This window comes from Hemiscyllium ocellatum, chromosome 4 (assembly GCF_020745735.1).
Source record: "Hemiscyllium ocellatum isolate sHemOce1 chromosome 4, sHemOce1.pat.X.cur, whole genome shotgun sequence".
In the NCBI taxonomy this organism is placed as follows: domain Eukaryota; kingdom Metazoa; phylum Chordata; class Chondrichthyes; order Orectolobiformes; family Hemiscylliidae; genus Hemiscyllium; species Hemiscyllium ocellatum.
In genome coordinates, this window is record NC_083404.1 from 122589284 (window position 1) to 122613994 (window position 24711).

General features: G+C 42.9%; 2 protein-coding genes across 2 annotated transcripts in view; both read left to right on the top strand.

Annotated features, from left to right (window-relative positions):
• The window catches only part of trpn1 (transient receptor potential cation channel, subfamily N, member 1), a 208681-nt gene extending 191560 nt beyond the window's left edge, over nucleotides 1–17121 (top strand). The window contains exons 27-28 of the mRNA XM_060824059.1: nucleotides 16372–16524; nucleotides 17063–17121. Of these exons, the coding sequence (XP_060680042.1) occupies nucleotides 16372–16524; nucleotides 17063–17121 (212 nt within the window). The remainder of the gene's footprint in view (nucleotides 1–16371; nucleotides 16525–17062) is intronic.
• A 5244-nt stretch (nucleotides 17122–22365) lies between these two features.
• LOC132815245 (G-protein coupled receptor 20-like) overlaps nucleotides 22366–24711 on the top strand; it is a 159721-nt gene continuing 157375 nt past the window's right edge. Inside the window, exon 1 of the mRNA XM_060824060.1 lies at nucleotides 22366–22511. Coding sequence (XP_060680043.1) covers nucleotides 22366–22511 — 146 coding nt within the window. The remainder of the gene's footprint in view (nucleotides 22512–24711) is intronic.

The following is a 24711-nucleotide window of genomic DNA, read 5'->3' on the forward strand; positions in this document are numbered from 1 at the left end:
TCAAAGATGGTGGTAGGCATTCATGCATATAGGAGTGATTGTACATCTCCAACATTGGCCCTGACAGAATCCCTATAAACTCCTTATAAAACTCACCCGGGAGACCATCAGGGCCGGGCGCATTCCCACTCTGAAGTTGCTTAGCTGCATCCTTTATTTCCTGAACTGTCAAGGGGGCATTAAGGAGAGAGGCCTGTTCCAAGGTTACCCCTGGGAGGTCCAAGTTTTTAAAAAGGTCTCCATTTTAGCCCTCCTGACCTCGCAACCTTCAGACCGATAGACTTCAGAGTAAAAATTCTGAAAAGCCTCATTAATCTTTTTAGCATTGTATGTAAGAACCCCGGCGCTGTCTCTGATTGCAGTAATGGATTGGGGTGCACACTTTTTCCTAGTGAGGTACACTAAATACTTTCCTGGCCTATCCCCATATGCAAACAGCCTTTGTCTAGCAAAAGCAAGTTCTTTCTTTGCGTTTTGTGTCAGTTTTGAATTCAAGGCAGCCCGGAGGGCCGTGATCCATTGTAGCTTAGTCATCGAAAGCCATGCAAAATGTGCTGCCTCGCCGGCTTTCAACCCCGTCTCAAGTAGACGCTGCTGTTCCTCTCTCTGTCATTTTTGGCTAGCCAAATAGGAAATGGCTAATTCCCTAGCAAAGGCCTTAGCAGTCTTCCACAGCATAGACGGACTACTAGCCATTCCTGAGTTGGTAGTCAAGAATTTCTGAAACTGATTCAAAAAGTATTCCACAAATTTGGATTCCTTAAGGAGAAAAGGATCCAAATGCCAGTGCCGCAAACCTAGCCCTTCACTCTTGGCCTTAACCTCCAAATATACTGCTGCGTGATCAGAGATATCTATATTCCCAATTTTACAACCCATAATCGAATCCAGAAGGGCCAATGGAGCCAGAAAGAGGTCAATCCGCGTGTGACATTTATGTGGGTTTGAAAAAAAGGTGAAGTCCCTGCCGATAGGGTGAAGACATCTCCAAATATCCACCAGCCCCAACTCCTCGCATAAGTCAACCACCTGCTTGGCCTGCAAAGAAATAGTTGGAGGCCCACAAGGCATCCTGTCCACTGACGGATCCAAAAGACAATTAAAATTCCCCCCTATAATAATGTGCCATGTTCCAAAAGCACTCAACTTAGAGAAAGCCCTAATTAAAAATTTGAGGGCCTGCACTGGAGGACAGTAGACATTTAAAATGCCATATTCCTCCCTATGTATCAGGGCTTTACGTATCACAAACCATCCCTGCTCATCTTTCACCTGCTCTAATAATGTAAACAGAAGATTTTTCTGGATAAGTACCGCCACTCCCCTACTTTAGTAATAAACAATGAAAAGAATACCTGGTCATACCCCCCCGTTGTAATTTCAGGTGTTCCCCATCATCAAGATAGATTTCCTGCAACAAAGCGATATCAACCCTTTCCCTCTTAAGGCTAGAAAGCTCTTTTTTCCCTTTAACAGGCAAATGACTTCCCTTACTGTTCCAGGTGTGCCATTTAATAAGACGCTTAGCCACATCCCCTTTCAGAGACCCTTGAACCCCTCGGAGGGAGAACCCTGCTTACAAAGCGCCGAGCACAGGTAAATAAAGACTCAGAGAGTCAAAGAACTATATATACAAAAACTACTCTATCATAACTATAAACAACTATTACTACCAAAGAAACTATAAAGAAAACCAACTATAAAGCCTTGAATGGAAGACACTTCCCCCTGCCCATAGGGGGCACTCACCCTACCCATCCCCTCTTTCACAGCTCCTTCAAACCCAGACTATGCCCCAGCCTTAGGCCAGGAAAAAAAAACAAGGAGATGATCCTTAAATCAACAGAAAAAAGACAAAGTCAGGATGAGCACTCCACCCATCCCTGGCTTCATGTCACCCCTACTTGTGACTAAAGGAGAAACAGTACAAACAAAAATAAAGGGGGAGAGACAAGAAAGAACATCCACAAAATTTCCCATCAGAAAATCCAGTTATATAAAAAAAGGAACAACTTATTCCAAGGTCTTTTTCCCCCCTTTCCAAAGAGGAAATTATTTGGAAGAAAGAAAGGAATAAATAAAAAGGAAGGGAAAACATGGGGCAAGATAGAAAAGAGAACAAACATTAACTATATTCTTCAGGCCAGTCCGTCTATTTTAAAGTGTTTACAAAGTTTTAGCTTTATCCGCTGAGTCAAATGTATAAACTGAGTCCTCGTGGCTGAAATGGAGCACTGCGGGGTATCTCATGGAGTACTGGATGCCCAAGTTCCTCAGCCTCTTTTTAACTTCATTAGGACTTCCTCTTTCACATTACAGCTGCAGAGAAATCCTGGAAAAACATTATTTTTGATCCCTTGTACAGCAGTGCCTGCGGATCTTTTCCCAGGGATCTGAAGCTTGTATGACTTTTTGCTTGACCTTATATGAGTGGAGGTGCACTAGGACCGAGCTGGGGCGCTGCACCGGCCCTGACCTGTGCACTGTAACCCGATAAGGCCTTTCAAGTTGCAGCTTGCTGGACTCGATGTGAAGGCCCAAAAACTTCGACAGCCAGCTTTCAAAGAAGCTTGCTGGCTGCTCACCTTCCTCACCTTCAAGGAGCACGACAGTTCAGAGATTTATCCTCTGACCTCAATTTCAAGGTCGTCAATATGGCCTCGCAAGGCCCGCACCTCTCGCTACAGCACCTGGATCCAAATGGATGAGGACTCCATCACAGCTTCCAAGGCCTTAGTTTGACCCTTCACCTCCTCCAGCCTCCCCCCGGGGCCCTGGATCTCCTGCAGCATGGATACAATAGGTTGGACCTGGGCAAGAACCTCCCCATGGATCTCCTCAATCGCAGCCCCAACTTTCAAGGTGAGTCTCTCCATCACCACAGCCAATTCCTGTGAGTCTGTCAGGTCCCTGGGGGGGTTTAGGAGAGGCTGCTGCTGCTGCAGTCTCTGGTATGCCTGGTGCTGCTGTTTGCTCGCTCCTCTTCCCTTTGGCATCCTTCCCAATCTCAAATATTAACAGGTATGTGTTCTATAAGGTTTTAAATTAATAATTCCACCACATAAGTTGGCCAGGGATGGCAAAAAGCACCAGTAGTATGCCTTGGCTGTTAGGCAGAGGTGTCCACAGCAGTTCTACAGAATCGCTGCCATCTTGCCTAGTCCCGTTTGATTTCAATCTTACCTCCCTGCCATCTCATCTCAACTTTTAGTGGCCTTTCTTGATATCTTATCCACCTCAAATTAAACTGCAGGGAGGTTTTGGTGAGGGAATAGTCTGAGACAAGGCAAAACATCTCAAATGGTGTGTTATGGAAGACCCACTTAAACAGTATGAGTCACCACACAATTTATCTGTTAGGCAACCATTTAAATGTTGGAAACATTATCTCCTAACCAAATTTGGAATGCAAGGAGGTCGGTGTCATTTTGCCTGGCAGGAAATGCCAGACCTCATGATTTTTAGGTTTTGCCAAAAATAATACCCAGGGTGTTTGAGAAAAAGAATTGACAATTTATATTTACGAACAGCACAGAAAATGAGCAATTGACCATGAAATAAGATGGTGTCAGAAGGTCAGATGACTCTTCTTTCCATTATACCTGCTGAATATACATTCAAGGCTGGGAGTTAGCCTACTTGTCTGGTCAGAACATTAAAATATAAATTGTCTTTTGGAACATTTCATTGAAAATTTGATAGCTTTAAATACCCAAATACCAACAGAAACTGGTACACAATAACTTCACACTTTGTGACATTAAAAAGTTCCATAAAGTGGGAGTAAGGAAGCTCCATTAGATCACAAGAAGATGCAAATTGCCAAGTTTCAAAGTGTGTTGCATATGAGTGCTAACACCAGGGAGCAAGATGGCAGCAGAGTAGGATGCTCCAACTGGAGCTCGTCTACTTCACCTGTTCCTCTTCTTTTTCTCTTTTTCTTCCTCTCTGCTTTTCTTCTTCTCTTTCCCCCTCTGTCTCCTGGCCTATGGTGACAATTCCTGGCCTCCGGCAAATAGATCTCAGCCTCCGACAAGTGACGGGTCCCAGCCTCCAGTGACTGACTCACGGTCTCCAACGAGCGACGATTCTAGCCCTTCTGTGAGTGACTCCTGACCTCTGACGAGTGACTCCCAGCCTGGTGCAGCAGCCTCCCGGCGTGTCAACCTCCTATGGCAGCCTTCTGGCACTGGCGTAGCGACCTCCCGATCTGGCACAATGGCCTCCTCCCATAGGACCTCCCAGCGTGGTGACCTTCAATCTTCCTGCAGCAGCCACCCTGCGTGGTGTATCACCAGCTTGGTCTGGAGCCATGCCCGGTGCATACAGGAAGCTAGGTGCCAACATGGTCTGCTGTACTGAACCTTTATCTCTGTAACGCTGGGCATTTTATTTTTGTGTTGTCTAAAATCTTGTAACTAAAGAAGCTGTGCCTAGTTACTTTTGTATCTAAGTCAATGCTTTAATCGACGACATATGAACTCTTCTCTGTACGCATTGAGTATATGTGACAATAAAGTCTATTCTATTCTATTTTCTGTGCCAATACTGTGATGGGAGTGCCGCTACTATGATATGACAAAAAGCAATTTGTGATAAGGAGTTAATTCACTCATATTGTTGAGCTCAGTCTTACTTATTAATTGGTCAGTGAGAGGAGGAAACCACACAAAAGGAGATCATCCCAACAAAGAGTGACTTCAGCCTAGAATCCACTTATTTACTGATATGAAGCCATTTATTTACTGATATGAAGAGCCAAGCCAAATCTTCACGAAAGGTGTTCAACTGCACATCAACTGGAGCAAAGCTGTAGATCTTTTGCTGTGAGCAATAATGTTCATCATCATTTCATTGCAGCCTCCATTTCTGCAATGAACCATAAGTGAATCACTAGGACAACAATACTCTCGGCTTCCATCTCAAAAAGAGTCAATGAGAAGAGTGATCTTTTAGACTCTTAATTGCTACCTGCTTGTGTGTGCATGAGCGCATGCACATGCTATTGGATCCTACTTCTTAACCCCCTCAGTGTTTTTTTCTTATAACTGCAAATAAAACAATAAGTGTTAAGTAACATTCACGCCACACAAATGCCAGGCAATGACCATCTCTAATAAGAGACAATCTAACCACTATCCCTTAACATTCAATGGTGTTGCCATCATTGAATCCCCCACTGTCAACTTCCTGGGGTTAGCATTGACCAGAAACTGAACTGGAATCACCACATAAACACAGTGGCTATAAGAGCAGGTCAGAGGCTAGGAATATTGCAGTGACTAACTCAACCCCAGACTCCACAAGGCTTGTACATCATCTACAAGGCAGGAGTGTGCTGAAATATTCCCCACTTGCCCAGATGGGTGCAGCTCAAGAAGCTTGACACCATCCAGGTCAAAGCAGCCTGATTAATTGGCACCACATTCACAAATATCCATTTCTGCCAGCATCAATGCTCAGTAGCAGTAGTGTGTACTATCTTCAAGATGCACTGAAGAAATTCACCAAACAGCCTGAGGCAACACCTTCTGTACCCATGACCACTTCCATCTAGAAGGACAAAGGCAGTAGATATATGAGAATACCAACACCTACAAGTTTCCCTTCAGGCCACTCGTCATCCTGACTTGAAACTGTCTCACTGATCCTTTACTGTCACTGAGTCAAAATCCTGGAATTCCCTCCCTAAGGGCATTGTGGGTCAACTATAGCATATGGACTCAGCTGTTCAAGAATGCAGCTCACCACTAACTTTTCAAGGGCAGCTTGGGATGGGCAATAAATGTTGGCCAGCCAATGAGTGAATTTAAAAGAAAACAATTTTCTTTAGCATGCAGTTACATCACATTTCTGTTAAAAAGCTGTAATAACCCAAAGACAATAATAAAACATGCCTTCAAACACACACCAAAACACAAGTATAAATTTAAAAAGGGGAGAACATCTAGTAGAATCAGAACTTAAATAAAATATTGTTTAATCAGAGTCTTTCTTAAATCCTGAGTTATTATAGTTGAACTTGAGACCACATTGTTTAGTTGATGTCTTCTCAAAAAATAAAGATATTTGTGTGAGCATTGAGTTCTCAGCTAATTGACCTTTCTCAGATTTGTTGTATCAACTGCATTGGCCTTTGCAATACAAAAACTAGAGAGAGAGGAAGTTTTCCAGTCCTATACAAATCAATTTTCTTTTCTTCTCTCTGCTTTCTGCCAAACAGCTACTGAAATATAGTTAATTAGTGTATTCCTGTGTCTGTCTCCATCATTCAAACTGAAGATGACAGCTAGGCTATTGTGTTTGAATGCACAACTTTATGACAGTAGGTGTTGTGTGTTGGAGGGGTTGGGGTTGAGTCAATCCTGAGGCAACTGCAGAAGATGAAGGGAACTGGTGGATCCCCAGGGCTCCTTGTGAGGCCCAGAGGAGCACCCTCTAACCCATGAGGAAAATTACCTGAGCATCTTCTAATAACGGGACTGTTGCTGCCAAGCCAAGCACTGGAAATCATTACTATGATTATCTGTTGACATTGGACTGTGTTACAACTGATATGACTGGACTTCAGTATTTAGAGTTACCTGAGGCTCCTATCTACTGCAGGAGTAGCACTGACACTGCAATTAAGGTGGCTGCATATGCAAATGCATCAGAACTGTACAGTGTTAGTGTTCCAGCACATTATATTTCCTACTCATCCAAATCCCACCAAGTGGGCAGGGCTAGATTCTGGCCTATTGTTTGAGCAATATAGTGTGATCCAAAATTCCTATGTACATGGTTGGATAGGAAATTAATCCCATACTCCACAGGGAGTTAGACTGTAAGGGAACTGAGATTGGACTATCAGTCCCACACTTATAAATGTTTATCCCAATCTATTGTTCATTTTGAGTTATGTTCTTTACTCTGTGGAACACACTTTTAGTGGATTTACTATCTAATCACCTTATTTTGCAGTTATATTCTTAAATGTAATTTATCAAAATGAACAGTTTAGTGGGATTCAGGAATTCTGAAGACTTCTGCTACATCAGCTTCTATGATATTACTCTGCTGGAATAACATAGTTCATCTTTTACAACTGTTGCTGGTTACTTAGATTCCTGAGACCTGTTCTTACTCAGCACTGTCCCCTCTTAAGGTCAACAATATGTTTACTGTGGTCTGTTTTGGTCAAAGTCATTCACAATTCTCATGGGTTTAGGTGCATTTTGTTAAGTGTTTTACATCAGAACACCCCAAAAAGCAAGTGAGAACATCAGCAATTTGAGTGTTGTTCTGTTTTAAATTCTTGATGTACAGTACGACAGATATCCAGGTGTGGCGTATGAAATAATTCAAAGTATCATGCTGGTATAGTTGCAGTTTGGCAGCATATAGAGTCAAAGAGTCATACAGCATGGAAAAAGACACTTCAGTCCAACCAATCCATGCTGAACATAATCTCAAACTAAACTAGTCCCAAACCAAACTAGTCCCACCTCCCTCCTTTTGCCCATATCCCTCCAAACCTTTCCTATTCATGTATTCATCCAAATGTCTTTTAAATATTGTAATTGTACCCACATTCACCACTTTCTTGGGCATTTCATTCCACATGCGAACCACCCTCTGTGTAAATAAATTTGCCTCTCATGTCTTTTTCAAATCTCTCTCCTCTCACCTTAAAAATGTGCCCCCTAGTCTTGAAATTCCCCATCCTAGGGAAAAGACAACTACCATTAACTCTCTCTATACCCCAAATTATTTTATAAAATTCTATCAGGTCACCTCTCAACCTCCTATGCTCCAGTGAAAAAAGTCTCAGCCTATCCAGCCTTTCTTTACAACTCAAACCTTCTGTACCCGGCAACAGCCTGATACATCTCTTCTGAACCTGCTCCTGCTCGATAATATTCTTCCTACAAATGGACCAGAACTGGACACAATATTCCAGAAGAAGCCTCATTAATGACGTCTTCCCAACTCCTGTATTCAAAGTACTGAGCAATGAAGCCAAGCATACCAAATGCCTTTTTAACCACCTTGTCTATAAGTGACGCAAACTTCAATGAATTATGTTCCTGCACCCCAAGGTCCCTCTGTTTTACAATACTACTCAAGGCCCTACCATTAATTATATAAACCCTGACCTTGTTTGTTACAGCAAAATGCAAAACCTCACATTTATCTAGACTGAACTCCATCTGCCATTTTCCAGCCCATTCACACATTTGATCAAGATTCCTTTGTAATTGTAGAAAACCTTCCTCACCAATTTTGGTGTCATCTGCAAATTTACTAACCATGCCTTCTATATTCTCATCCAAAAGGACCCAGAACCGATCCTGCAGACTACCGGTTGTCACAGGCCTCCAGCCCAAAAAGCAACCCACCACTATTGCTCTCTATCCTGCCAATTTTGTATCTAATTGGCAAACTCACCCTGAATCCCATGTGACCTAATTTTTACTGATTAGTCTACCATGTGAAACCTTGTCAAAAGCTTTACTAAAATCCAAATAAACAATTTCTATTGCACTGCCATCATCAATCTTTTTGGTAACTCCCAAAAATCTCAAGTTTGTGAGGAACGATTTTCCTTTCACAAAACCATGCTGACAACCCTAATCAATTTTTGCCTCTATAATTGTCCATAAATCCTATGGGCGGCACGGTGGCACAGTGGAGGGGCGGCACGGTGGCACAGTCAGGGGCGGCACGGTGGCACAGTGGTTAGCACTGCTGCCTCACAGCGCCAGGGACCTGGGTTCAATTCCCGCCTCAGGCGACTGACTGTGTGGAGTTTGCACGTTCTCCCCGTGTCTGCGTGGGTTTCCTCCGGGTGCTCCGGTTTCCTCCCACAGTCCAAAGATGTGCGGGTCAGGTGAATTGGCCATGCTAAATTGCCCATAGTGTTAGGTAAGGGGTATATGTAGGGGTATGGGTGGGTTGCGCTTCGGCGGGTCGGTGTGGACTTGTTGGGCCGAAGGGCCTGTTTCCACACTGTAAGTAATCTAATCTAATCTAATCTATCTTTTATAATCATCTCCAACAATTTACACGCAACCAAAGTCAGACTCACTTATCTATAGTTTCCCCAATTTCTGCTTAGAACCTTTCTTAAACAAAGTTACAACATTAGCCGCCGTCCAGTCATCAGGCACCTCACCCATAGTTATAGATGATGCAAATATTTCTGCAGGGGGTCTCGGAAATTCTTCTCTTATTTCTCACATTGTTCTGGGATACATTTGATCAGGATAAATCCAGGTGATTTATCCACCTTTTTATTCTCTAAGACCTTCCAAACTTCCTCTTCTATTTTTAAAATATCAAAGTTTATTTCATGATGCAGGTTAGAAGCTTGGGATTGTAAAATTTATAGTTCATTATCAAGCATTACATATAGTTAACAGACTCATTAAACCAAACGGACAGACATTTAAAACCATTTAGTAGTTTCCAATCGCAAACCAAATAAGGTTAAAATGACTGTGTCTGACATTAGCAAGTAGACATTTAATATCTTTAATACGACCTTCCTTTGTTTTTTTTTATCTCAACCAAGGCATTAACGTTTTTTTAAATACATTAAACTTTCATCTGCTAATATTTTCAATAACAGTTTTCAGCCCACAGTAGGAGATTGCTGAAAACAGTCAAATTTACAGTTTAAAGGTTTCTGTATTTATTGCAAAGGCAAGAGTGGTCATTTAAAACATCCAGATGAACAAGATTTAATATATCTGTTGAGGAAAAGTCGAGCACATGTGTATCACATAATAAAATTCATTCTGAAGAAAACACAATATTTTTTAATTTAAATGTTGTAAATTGAAATTTTCAAGTTATCTGCTTCCAACAATGTTGACGACCAACTAATATCACTGCTAGGGAAACCTTTGGAAAAATTTCTGAAGGACAGAAGTTATCTTGACTTAGAGAGGCAAGGATTAATCAAGGGTAGTCAGCATGGCTTTAAAAGGAGGAAACTATGTCTAACAGATATGATTGAGGTTTTTACGGAGGTGGTTAGGCTTATTGATTATTGTGACGAAGTGGATGTAGTCTATAGGACCTTCAGCGAGGCTTATCCAAGGTTATAAATTAAAGAATGGTCAATAAGGACATTGGGATCAAGAAAAGCTGGATCCAACATTGGCTTATTGGCTGGAGAGAGAAGGAAAGGTGGATTTTTTTTTAATGACACCTGTATCCAGCAGACTTGCTATTTGTAGTATACATTAATGAATTGAGTTTAATTTATTGTCACGTGTACCGGGCACAGTGAAAGCTTTGTCTTGCGAGCAATACAGGCAGATCGCTTAGTTGAACAGCACAGGTAAGTAAATAATAGGTAAGCAGCAGCAAAAACCAAAACACAGGTATGGGCAAATGCTAAGAATTTGTGAATCCACTCAGTCTTCTAACAACAGTAGGATAGAAACTGTTTCGAAACCAGCTGGTGCATGTGTTCAGGCTTCTGTACCTTCTCCTTGGTGGTAGAGGTTGTAGGAAAGCATTGCCAGGGTGGAATGAATCTTTGAGAATGCTGCCGGCCTTTCCTTGACAGTGGGCCTGAAATGGATTCTACAGATGGAAGGTTGACCTTTGTGATTGTCTGGGCCGAGTTCACCACTCTCTGATTTATACACGAATGTGAAAAGTTTGAAATCAGTTTGCAGATGACACAAAAATTGACGGTGTTGTAAATCACAAGGAGGAATCCCCCGAGCTGTAAATATCTTAGTAACTGTTCTTTGTTTTTTTTTAACATTTTCCCCTTGCCCACCTGAGATCTCAACTAGGCAAAAGTGAGGACTGCAGATGCTGCAGATCAGAGTCTAGACGAGACTGGTGCTGGGAAAGCACAGCAGGTCAGGCAGCATCCAAGGAGCAGAACAATCAACATTTCGGGCGAAGGTCCTTCATCAGGAATGAGGCAGGGAGCCTCCAGGGTGGAGAGATAAATGGGAGGGGGTGGTGGGGCAGGGCAGACGGTAGCCGAGAGTACAATAGGTGAATGGGGGTGGGGATGAAGGTGATAGGTCAGAGGGGAGGGTGGAGTGGGTAGGTGGGAAGGGAGATTGGCAGGTAGGACAGGTCATGGGGATGGTGCTGAGCTGGAAGGTTGGAACTGGGGTGAGGTGGGGGAAGGGGAAATGAGGAAACTGGTGATGTCCACATTGATGCCCTGGGGTTGAAGTGTTCCGAGGTGGAAGATGAGGCGTTCTTCCTCCAAGTGTTGGGTGGCAAGACAGTAGCGTTGGAGAAGATCCAAGACTTGCATGTCCTCAGCAGAATGGGAGCAGTAGGGTTGATGGTGCAGGTATCTCAGAGATGTTCCCTAAAGCACTCTGCGAGACAGCATCGGGAGCAACGGATACAATAAATGACATTGGTGGATGTGCAGGTGAAACTTTGAGGGATGTGGAAAGCTCCTTTGGGGCCTTGGATAGAGGTGAGGGAGGAGGTGTGGGCACAGGCTTTGCAATTCTTGCGGTGGCAGGGGAAGGTGCCGGGGGGGGAGGTTGAGGGTTGTTGGGGAGCGTGGACCTGACCAGGTAGTCATGAAGGGAACGGTCATTGTGGAAAGCAGAAAGGACTGGGGAGGGAAATATATCTCTGGTGGTGGGGTCCGGTTGGAGGTGGCGGAAATGTCGGCGGATGATGCGGTAAATGCGAAGGTTGATAGGGTCGAAGGTGAGGTCCAGGGTGTTCTGTCCTTGTTGCATTTGAAGGGGTGGGGTTTAATGGCGGAGGTGCAGGATGTGGATGAGTTGCGTTGGAGGGCACCTTCAACCATGTGGGAAGGGATATTGCGATCTTTAAAGAAGGAGGCCATGTGTTCTGTGGTAGAACTGGTCATCCTGGGAGCAGATACAGCAGAGGCAGAGGGATTGGGAATACGGGATAGCATTTTTGCAGGAGGTAGGGTGGGAGGAGGTGTAATCCAGGTAGCTGTGGGTTTGTAAAAAATGTCAGTGTGAAGACAGTCATCATTGATGGAGATGGCGAGGTTCAGGAAGGGGAGCGAGGTGTCAGAGATGGTCCAGGTAAATTTAAGGTCAGGGTGGAATGTGTTGGTGAAATTGATGAACTGCTCAACCTCCTCGCGGGAGCACGAGGTGGTGCCGATGCAGTCATCAATGTAGCAGAGGAAGAAGTGGGGAGTGGTGCCAGTGTAACTACTGAAGATGGACTGTTCTACGTAGCCAACAAAGAGACAGGCATAGCTGGGCCCCATACGGGGGCCCATGGCTACCCCTTTCATCTAGAGGAAGTGGGAGGATTCGAAGGAGAAATTGTTAAGAGTGAGGACCAGTTCAGCCAAACAAATGAGAGTGTCATTGGAAGGGTACTGGTGGAAACGTCAGGAGAGGAAGAAACGGAGGGCTTGGAGGTCCTACCTGCCAATCTCTCTTCCCATCCATCCACTCTACCTTCCTCTCCGACCTATCACCTTCATCCCCACCTCCATTTACCTATTGCACACTTGGCTACCTTCTCCCCAACTCCACCCCACCCCCCACCCCTCCCCCATTTATCTGTCCACCCCGAAGGCTTCCTGCCTCATTCCTGATGAAGGACTTTTGCCCAAAACATCAATTTTCCTGTTCCTCGGATGCGACCTGACCTGCTGTGCTTTTCCAGCACCACTGTAATCTAGCACCTGATATCTCAGCTGGATTCAGAGGTTCATTTGCTCTCTAGCCAAACCTTGACTCAGGATCACCCCTACAGTTCATTGGTATCCAATACAATTTGTAACAACCAAGTATTCAAGTTTCCAGCTCCATGCAGCTTCTAGTTCTGCACTTCTTTAGGTTTGAAATGCTTTTAGCATTAAAGGTAGATTTTGCCTTCTAGAATCTTGCCAGGTTTTACTCTTCTGCAGCTTCTGGTCTGTTTATGTCTTTAGCTGCTGGTTGACTGCACAAGTCACTCTGAGAAAGTGTGACCATAATGTAAATTTACTGTTATTCTTTGGGATCTACAGAGCCCACTTTGTCTAGCCTGGTAGGGGAAAAGCACAAAGTAGTGTATCAAGAGGAGTCATGGAGTCTTGTCTTAAATAGTGTGCAATTTATTGCATGACAGCGATCAGGTATGAAGTGTATTGGTATGATAGACATCAATACTAAGCCTATGGGGAGATCCACATAGTAGGTTTATTTCCTTCTGAAATCCAGAGCTGTTCTCCCACCAAGACCTTATGACATTATATTGTGGGACTTGTTTGTAAATTTCTTGATTGAGTGAAACAATTGAAAATTTCCAATGGCTTTCTAATGCAAGTTTTGACATCTGACTCCATTGTTGTGCACCTCATTGGCTAAGTCCGTGAAAAAATGTGCATATTGCACTCACTTACCTTTGGGGAGTATTTCCTTGTCAGAGTTCATATTCATTCTCAAGAGCTTGGTGTTTGCACAATTGGTTGTAGCTCAGTGCTTCTGTGTCTGTCTGAGAGTTGGTACTTCTTTTGCATGTCTTCTGTATCTGTACTTGTACGGCGGATGACTTATACAAATATTAGATCCCCAAATTCTGCAGTGATTCATGCAATATCCAATTTAGTATGAGGTCTCAATTGCAAAATTAATGCGAAAATTTAAACTTACGTCACACCAACAAGCTGTATGGCTTCCTGCTGCTCCTGTTCAGAATCATGATCATTCAAAGGTAAGAGGGAAGAGGTAAGAGGTAAGAGGTAAGAGGTGCTGGTAAGAGGTAACCAATACACTTCAAAAATTTGAATGTTTAATTTCTGTTGCCAAGTAGCTTTGAAAAGTCAACAAAAGTCAGCACCACTGACAACTGCTAAATATCTACTCATGTAAATTCTGTTCTAGCATAAAACAGTGCTCTTCTTGAACTCTTACTGTCAACAGCAATTCTAATTTGTGTGGAATTAATGGTAATACCACACCATGTGGCAGGAATTCTTCAGCATCATGTTTTGACATTGAAATGTTTTGTTCAAGTTGTTATTTATTTTACCCAAATGCAAAGAAGCAAGGTGAGAGTGACGATTCATGGCACTAAGATTACATTTGACTGAGCGCAGCATCAAGGAACCTTTGCAATGCTAGAATCAATGGGAGGTGGGCAAAAACCTTATACTGGTTAGGGCCAAATGAAGATGGCTTAGGCCAGTCATCTCAGCTCCAGGACACTCTGTAGAAGTTCCTCAAGGTATCATTTCTAGGCCCGAATATCTGCCTCATCAGTGACCTTCCTTCCATCATAAGGTCAGAAATGGGAATGTCACTCATGATGGAACGATATTCAGCACCATGTGCAGCTCCTTAGATACTGAAGCAGTCCATATCTGAATGCAACTAGACCTGGACAACATTCAGGCTTGCGCTGATAAGTGGCGAGTAACATTTGTGCCTCACAACTATCAGATAAAGTTCATCTTCAGCATGAGAGAATCTAACCATCATCCCTTGATGTTCAAAGACATTATCATCACTGAATCTCCCCATCATCAACATCCTGCAGGTTACCATTGACCAGAAACTGAACCATCTACAAGACACAAATCAAGAGTGTGATGAAATACTATCCAGTTGTCTGGACCAGTATAGCTTCACCAGCAACACTAAAACAGTTTGACACCATCCAAGATAAAGCAGCCCATTTGATTAGCATCACAAACATCCACTCCCTCAGCCACTGACAAGTTGTTCAACCACCTTTTCTGGAAAAGAGTTCCAAAGGCTCATAACTGTCTGAGAGAAAAAAAACCCTCCTGTCCATTTTAAATGCATTTTTTGTAAAAAAACAATGACCTTGAGTCAGTATGCTGCACAGACCCATGTTGTGGGATACTTCCGTGCATATTGTAGGGCATCTCTGTAGTTGTCTATCGTGTGTTTTAATAGTACAATAATGTACTCAATATTAACACATATCCATATATAGTTTCAAAATAGGACTATACAGTGGCATGAGCATGTAGCATTTCATCCAAGTTTCAAAATGGAGGTTGCCAGTAGAGGAGCATTGACTAAAACTTTTATATCTTTGGCCAGATTGTCCTATGGCCCTCTCCCAGTAAAATGGCAAGGTGTTGAAATTCTTCCAAGTCCATGACCATCATAGTTAGACAGGAAGCTCCCTCCCTTTCTCTGTACTTGACTCTGCAAAGTTTGGAGGGAATCTTCTCTGACTATCACTAATTATGAGTTTTTTGGAATTCTCACATTTTAAATCACTCCAGTACCTGCTGGTATCATCTAGGCCAATACTTCAGTGCTGTCTGGGATCCTTCCAATTCAATGTAAAAGATCCCAGGTGCTGTTTGAAGAACTTTTACAATGAACTGGCCAACATTTATCTCTCAACCAGGATCCTCAAAACAGATATAATTTGTCCTTTGTGGAATCTTAGTTTATTTAAATTGGCCTGCTGTGTTTTTCTAGAAAACAATTATGCCTGTCCTTCAAAATGGCCCACCTCTCTTGTTTCATCTGGAACTCTGATGGCTGGTTCAGGAGCTAATTGTTTTCTTCATGTTCAAATTTGCTTTTACCCATTCAACTATCTCAGCCCTCGGCAAAAGTGACGACTGCAGATGCTGGAAATCAGAGTCTAGATTAGAGTGGTGTTGGAAAAGCACAGCAGGTCAGGCAGCATCCGAGGAGAAGGAAAACCGACATTTCGGGCAAAAGACCTTCATCAGGACAGTTGAAGGGCTTTTGCCCGAAACATTGATTTTCCTGGTCCGCAGATGCTGCCTGACCTGCTGTGCCTTTCCAGCACCACTCTAATCTATCTCAGGCCTCAACCTATCCTATATTCACCACTAAATCAGTTATTGATACCAACCTCTCTTACATCTCCCCAGGCCACTTAAGTCTGAACCAGAACACCAGAGCTTCTCCAGGATATTCTTCCCTGATCTGACTCATCAATTTCTACAACAAGGTTACTGCTTTCCACTTACTCCTCTCAACCCCAGCTCTGAGTTTTTGAACTGCCCATCCTCAGCCTATTTCTCACCAGTAACATCAACTTGGGCACTATTCAGTCTTTCCAAACTTCAACTGTCATTCCCTCCTTACAAAGTGCACACTGAATGCTTTCATGTTAATGGAGTCTTTAAATGTCCACCTCGCTGCCAATACTTCTGAGTGTTGGAGCTTTACATTTTAGGTTTAATGTTTTATAGAAGTCATCTGAAACATGAACCTACCTGTTCTCTTTCAGACTGACCTGCGTTTCATTTTCTGTGATTATTTTAAGATGAGATAGCGCTGTTTGTTGTCCATTGGCAATACTCCATGACACCTTCACTAAATCAAGTCAACCGGCATTTTCAAGGCAGCACTCATTAACACCACAATATTTTATTTTTGTTTTAAATCATAGGTAAACTGTGCTCCACTGAGGGCAGAGAGCTGATGAATGAAGAAGATGACCTTGAGACGATATCGGATACACATTCTATAGACATGTTGGCACATACATCTGTTGGTTGGATACGAAACCCCTCAAAGAGAACAACACAAATCTCACCAGAAGGTACTTTTATTATTGTAGTACCAATGTTAAGTACTAGTTTTCAGGGAATAGAGAAAGGCCCAGATTGTGACAGATTCAATTTGAATTTGGGCCGACATGTGAAAAAAACATTAGCAATTGTAGAAAGGCACCAGTGAAACAACTTTGCAACAGACACATGCCATTGTTGGTGAGCAAATGGATTGAACAACGGATAAAAGCAAACGAGACTGCATACCACCTAAAACTGTATATAGTCTTCCAGCATGGAAGAGGCCTTTTGGCCCATCGATTCTGCAGTGACCCATCTACTTTCCAACACTTGGTCCACAGACTTGAATGTTATAACATTTCAAGTGCTCATCCACAAGTGTTTTAAAGGTTGTGAGGTGTTCATTCTCAGTATTTGGATGGTATTGATCCTCTTGCTGTTGTTTTTATCGTTTCTCTTGCAACAAATTGGAGTAAAATGTATGAAGTTACTCACTTTCGGTATTTTGAATCTAAAAGGCGAACATTTTTTTAAAAATGCATAAAACCTGCATATTTTATTGTCCAGGGATACTTGAATGTAATTGTGCGAGGAACACAAAGTTATCAGACGCATCATGCATTTAGGAGGGCAAAAGCCATTTTTTGCCTTTTTTAAAAGGAGATTAAAGCATTAGAATGAAGTAGTTATGAAAAGAGGCTGTACAGGCAGAAGTTGCTTTCTTTGGATCAGAAAATGCTGAGAAGGGACTTGACTGAGGTGTAAAAGATTATGGGGGGCACAGACAGAATGGTTAAGAAGCAGCTATTTCCCTTAGTCAAAGGGTCAAGAACAAGGGGCATAACTTTAAGGTGAAATGTAGGAGGTTTAGAGAGGATTTGAGAAAACTCTTTTTCACCCAGAGAGTGGTGAGGTCTGGAATGCACTACCTTGGAGGGTAGGAGAGGCACAACCTTGAAAACACTTGTGGATGAGCACTTGAAATGTTATAACATTTAAGTCTGTAGACCAAGTGTTGGAAAGTAGGTGGGTCACTGCAGAATCGCTGGGCCAAAAGGCCTCTTCCATGCTGGAAGACTATATGCAGTTTTCGTCTCCATATTTAAGAAAGGGTCTATTTACTTCAGAAATAGTAGAATGAAGGTTCATTAGATTTGTCCTTGTGATGAGACAGAGGGATGTCAAATGAAAAGACACTGAGAAATTTCTCTAGGCTTGAGAAGAATGAGAGGGGAAGGGAGATTGCAGGATACACAGTGACAGGTTGTTTTTCTTGTCACAGAGAGATTGCAACCAAGGTTCATTAGACTTATATAGGGACTGGCAGGACTGTCCTATCAGAAGAGATTGCTTTCACCACGTATATATTTGCTAGAGCAAAGCAGATGAGAGGGGATCTGATCGAAATCTAAACAATTCTGCACAGATTAGATGCAGGGAGGATGTTTTTGCTTATTGGAAGTCAACAACCAGGAGTCACGGTCTCAGGATGTGTTTGGACAGACCATTTAGAACAGAGATGTGGAAAAACAATGGTCACTCAAAGGGCAGTGAACCTGGGGAATTCTGTACCACAGGAGGTTCTGGAGGCCAATCACTGATATTGTTCAAGAAGTAGATAGATAATTGTTTAAATTTTAAAGGCATTAAGGGTTATGGGAGAAAGCGAGAATGTGGCATTGAAATGGAGGATTAGCCATGACCATATTGACCATATTAAAGGGCTGAAGGCTCCTATCTTCTATCTTTCTGTCTTATTTCCCCTGGTTGGGGTATTGAGAACATGAGGCCACACCAACAGAGTGAAGTGCTGCTCATTCAGCACTGAAAAGTGCTATAGCTTTTGAAGTTCTGAATCTTTGAAATTCTGAACTCCAGGGGCTTTTGTGCTGCATTCCTGATTTAATTTAAACTTAGTTAAGCGTATTTTTAAACTTCAAGCAAATCCTATGATTTGGAAACATGGAGTTGAGGCTGAAGATCACCCTATTGAAGATAAAGGGGACTCAATATGCCACATGCTTTCATCCTATTCCTATTTCTTTTGGTCCCATGTTCTTGTGTTCCATGTGAAAAGAAACTGATCTGAGAAGCGTTTCAATATAAGCTCATTCCGATTAATGATGAGCATAAAGAAATTTCTCTTGCCAAGTTTGACCACATGGCCTTTTGTATGGCTCACTTTCTATTCAGCTCTCTTTAAATCTGACCAGGTGATTAACACAAGAAATTCTTACCCACAGTCTTAGGAGGCACATTTTGCACACCAATTCTGTATCTCTTCTTACAGTATGTGTGTTTCATTCAGATGCCAGTTTTCATTCCATCACTTAGCCCATGGTGGAAATTATTTTCCGTGTGATACAGACAAGGGGTTATACACTTTACATGGCAATATCTTCTTCCTCCTGAAGTATTATTCATTGAAAGGAATAGGTACACTTTACTATGGTGAGGCAAAAATCTATAAAATGTTTTGTTTGACACTCAAGCTTGCATTAAGAACTCCCTAACTTTAATTCTGGGGAGCAATGGATGATTATATTCCAGCTTTGCCAATTAAGATAAAATATATAAATATTGAAGTGTCTAAGAAAGACAAAAGGCAGTGAAAGCAACATTAATCAAAGGAAAAGACATTTTTATGAGCTTGGCTTGAATTCTGTCCATTTTAAGAGCTTCTAAATATATGGCGAGAGTTTAACAGTCAAGAAAACATAAGCATAAACTTACAGTTAAAGCAGTTGTCAAGGAACTGGAAGCCCATAGAATCCAAGGCAAAGTAACATGCTGGATCCAAAATTGGCTGGAAGGCAGGATGATCAGAGGATGTTTCTATAACTGGATCTCTGTTTCCAATAGGGCCCCTTTGGATCATTACTGGGGCCCTTGCTGTTTATGGTGTACATCAATGATTTGTACTTCAGTGTAGGAAATACATTAGTGAAGTTTGCAGATGACACAAAAGTTGATAGGGTACTGAACATTGAGTAGGATAGTCATAAACTGCAGGAGGATTTCAATCATTTTCCCAGAGTTGAAATGTCTAATATTAGAGAGCTAGCATTTAAGGTAAGGGGCAAGTATTTTACAAAGAGAGTGTTAGGAGTCTGAAACATGCTACCAGAGGTAATAGTAGAGGCAGATACAATAGGGGTATTTAAGGAGCTTTTAGATAAATACATGAATATACAAGGAATGAAGGGATATGGTCCAAGGGCAGGCAGAAGGGATTAGTTCAATTTGGCGTCATGTTTGGCATAACACCGTGGGCTGAAGGCCCGTTCCTGAGTTGTACTATTCTGTGTTCTATATTCAATGTTCAATGTACAGGGGAACTTTGGTTATCCGAATGTAATGGGCGGACACTATTTCGTTCAGATAATTGATTAGTCAGTTAACTGATTAAATGCCTTTCCTCTGGGGCTCAGAGTTTTTAAAGTCAGCTCCCTGTTCAGCAGACTGCAGCAGCACACAGCGCACAAGCCTCCACCCTCAACTCCGTGGAACACCACCCCTCGCCCCCACATCCATCCAACGCAACCTTCCACCCCCGACACCACCCCCAACCCCAACACCGTCCAACGCCACCCTCCACAACCCTGCTCCCTCACCGCCAACATCACCCTCCACCACAACCCTGCCCCAACCCGTCCCCTCACCCCCAACACCACCCCCCACCCCTAACACTGTCCAATACCGCCCCCAACACTGTTCCTGCACCTAACCCCATCCAACACCACCACCCAACCCCGTCCACTCCCTCTCCCCCCTCGCCGGGGCAGCTGGACTACACACCAACAACAAGACTGCTGCTGCTGCGCCTTTGTGGGGTAAGTCTCCAAATAGCACACACACGCAGCCACAGCCACATACACAACTTTTTACTGCAACCTTTTTTGACAGGTTCCACCTTTGCCCTGTACAGGACAATGTTCAAGAGATTATCTGGGGATGGGGTTGGGGGGGGGTGTTTAGGGTACCCCCCCACCCCACCCCCGTAGAACTCCGGAGAAAGTGTGGGGACAGAGAGAGGGCAGGCAGACAGTCATTTGGGGACAGTGCCTGTTCAATCCCTGTAAACAAAAGATTCAATCACTGTTGGAAACACGCTTTCGATGTAATGCTTCCCTTGGGGCCTCGAGATCTCCTTCAGATAATCCGACTTTAAGATAATTGGTATTCAGATAATCAAAGTTCCTCTGTACTGGTCATGTGGGCAAAGCAGTGGCAAATGGAATTCAACCTGGATGTGTAAGGTAATGCATTCGGGGGAGGGATAACGAGGCCTGAAGGCTTCCCTTTAGAAATGTAACATAAATGTCAACACATGGGAGGCACATCGTTCAAATGAAACTGAGGTGGAGAAACTTCCTATATAAAGAGAAACAATCCTTTGAGAACACCTGGAGGGAAGAGGAAGTATGGAAAAAAGAACCAGAAAAAGAAATGCCACAGACATTAAGACCAAGGACCAGTTCCACCTCCCAGCAACACTTGCTATCTGTGTGGTCAAAGTTGTGGCTCTAGGATCAGGCTTATCAGCCACACAACAACTCACAGAGCCCATGACCAGAGACATGGTTTTTCCTAGGTGGACAGCCATATTTGTCAGTGAATGATTGCTGATAACGAACAAGGCAAATGATTATACTGTAAATGATGAGGCTGTGGAAAGTACTGAAGATCAGAAGGACCTTGACCTTAACCACGGTGCTTCAGGGATTAAGTTATGAGGAAAGATTTTACACACAAGGACTGTTTTCTCTAAAATTTAGAAAATTAAGGGATTAGCTGATAGAAGCCTTCAAGTTTATAACATGAAAAGATAGGAGAGAGAAAGATTAACTATTTCCACTGGTTGGTGATTCTAAAACTAGGGGGCATAGTTTAAAAATTAGAGCCAGACCAATCAGGAGATATGTTAGGAAGCATGTCTGCACACAAAGGGTGGTAGAGGTTGGGAATTCTCTTCCACAAATGGCAGTTAATTCTAGATCAGTTATTAATTCTAAATGTGAAGCAAAAGTGTTAAAGGATATGGGTCCATATGGAGTCATGGCACAAATCAGCCATAATCTCATTAAATGATGGAATAGGTTCAAAGGGCTGAATGGCCTACTCCTGCTCCTATCTTCCTACAATCCCTGAAGATTGCAGAGCAGGTAGATAAGGTGGTTAAGAAGGCAAATGGGATTCTTCCATTTTAGGCTGAGGCATAAAATTCAAGGAGGTTTTGCTGGAACTGTTAGTCTACAGCTGGAGTACTGTGTGCAGTTCTAGTCACCACGTTATAGGAGAGATCTGATTGAACTATAGAGAGGGTCAGAGCAGATTTACCAGGACAATGCCCGAGATGGAGATTCTGAGCTATGAGGGAAGATTAGAAAGGCTGAAGTTGTTTTCCTTGGATCAGCAAAGGTTGGGATAGGATCTGTATAAGACTGTATAGGGGGGATAGAAAACATTTTTTCCATGAGTAAAGGGTTCAGTCATCAGGACGAGGTGGTCCTGAGCTCAAAGGTAGAAAGCTAAGAGAGATGTATTCACCAAGAGGGTGGTGGGAGTCTGTGACTCAAGACGGTTGAGTCAGAAACTCTCATAATACTTAAGCGGCACTGCCGTAGTCTCCAGGGGTATGGGCCAAGAACTGAAAAATGGTATTAGTATAGTCCCATCTTTGTTGATTTATGCGGTCATCATGGCTTCATTCTTTGCTGTAAGTGACTATGAATTGTAAAAATCCAAAGTTTGAAACCAAGTGCTAATAACAGAATATTTCTATTTTTAATGAGTGTGAATATGGTTAATCCAGCTTCAAATATTACCTCTCCATAGGGTTCTTAAGAGGCATAAGGCAAAACGGTCCGATGCAAATTGAAGACGCTATTGACTGGCACAACGTGGTGATTCGTTACTTAACAATGAAAGGGCAGACCGATGCTGGTATGTTTGAAAAGGATTCCTCTCAGACTGAGGATGCAATCAATGCAGAACATTTTATGGTTTTTGTTTTGTAAATAATAAATTCCTGAATGGTATATACACTGAGGCAAACTAAAAATGAAAACGTACAGGACACTTTTTACAGCAGGAGCACACTGTTACTTCCTTCAGTCTTTGTGGGATAAGGGTGGCACTGGCAAGGCAAGCAATCATTGTCCATCCCTAATTAGCTTTGAAATGAGCGGTTTTCTCAGCCATTTCAACCACATAGCTATGAATCTGGAGTCACATTTGAATAGACGAGATGAAGATGAGAGATTTCCCCCCCAGACAGTCGATGTTAGTAAAAACAGTTAGCGTCACTCATGACTAGCTTTCAATTCCAAATTTATTTTAATTGTATTTAAATAGCACTAATAAGTTTTGGGATTTGAAAAGAAATCCCTGAACATTACTCCTATCTTCTGTATTACAAGTCCAGTGACATAACATTACACCTCCGCGTTTGCCTTACACACTATTAAGAATGCAAAGCTGGCGTAATGCATTTATCACATTGACTCAGAATGGGATGGGATATGCAGCATGGTTCCTTGAAATGGCACATTGTTCCATTGAAGATGCTCAGGTGAAACATGTTGCCTTTCACTGTTAGCTGTGAGTAAAGCATATCTTGTCACTGCTACCCATGACTGTCATTCACAACTCATCGATTACAACATGGGCCTCAAAATATCCAACCATGTTACCAAAAGAAGGACAGAGAACAAAAACCTGAAAACAGCTGAAGGAAAATGATCACTCTCATCTCTGGCACTAAGCCTGACACTGTGGCAAAAAAGGGAAGGGGGCAGAATAGAAAAATACTCGTGGTAGGGGACTCGATAGTTAGGGGAATCAACAGGAGATTTTGTGGTCAGGATCAGATTCCTGGAAGGTATGTTGCCTCCCTGGTGTCAGGGTCTGGGATGTCTCCGATCGGGTGTATAAGATTCTAAAAGGGGAGGGCGAACAGCCAGAAATCCTGTTACATATTGGCACTAATTATATAGCCAGGAAAAGGATTGAGGATATAAAAAGTGATTTCAGAGAGTTAGGATGGAAGCTGCAAAGCAGGACGAACAGAGTAGTGTTCTCTAGTTTACTACCAGTGCCACGAGATAGCGAGGCGAGGAACAGGGAGCGGCCGCAGCTTAACACGTGGCTGCGCAGCTGGTGTAGGAGGGAGGGCTTCAGATATGTAGATAATTGGGATGCCTTCTGGGGCAGGTGGGACTTGTACAAGAAGGATGGGTTGCATCTGAATTGGAAGGGGACAATGTCCTGGGTGGAAAGTTTGCTCGAGTAGTTTGAGAGGATTTAAACTAGTATGGCAGGGGGATGGGATCCTGAGCTGTATACCGGAGGTGAGAGTTGATGCAGTTGAGGCAATAGCAAGAGGTAGACCAGCTAGTGGGAAGGATTTTTCTGGGAAGGAACCAAGGGATCAGTTAAAGTGTGTTTGCTTTAACGCAAGGAGTATCAGGAATAAAAGTGATGAACTTAGAGCATGGATCAGTACCTGGTGCTATGATGTTGTGGCTATAACAGAGGCATGGGTTTCTCAGGGGCAGGAATGGTTGCTGGATGTTCCAGGGTTTAGAGCATTTAAAAAGAATAGGGAGGGGGGGAAAAGAGGAGGGGGTGTAGCATTACTAATCAGAGAGGGTATCACAGCTACAGAAGCTTCCATTGTCAAGGAAGATCTGCCTACCGAGTCAGTACGGGTGGAAATTAGGAACAGCAAGGGAGCAGTCACCTCATTAGGGGTTTACTCCAGGCCCCACAATAGCAGCAGGGAGATGGAAGAAAGCATAGGTTGGCAGATTTTGGAAAAGTGTGGACATAGTAGCGTTGTTGTAATGGGCAACTTTAACTTTCCCAATATTGATTGGAACCTCCTTTGAGCAGAAGATTTGAATGGAGCTGTTTTTGTAAGGTGTGTTCAGGAGGGTTTCCTAACTCAGTACATTGACAGGCCGACGAGGGGAGAGGCCATTCTAGACTTGATGCTCAGAAATGAGCCGGGGCATGTATCAGATCTTGAGGTGGGAGAGCATTTTGGTGATAGTGATCACAACTGCCTCACATTCTACATAACTATGGAGAAGGAGAGGATTAGTCAAAATGGGAGGATATTTAATTGGGGAAGAGGAAACTATGATGCGATTAGACATGAGCTAGGAAGCATGGACTGGGAGCAATTGTTCCATGCTAAAGGCACTATGGAC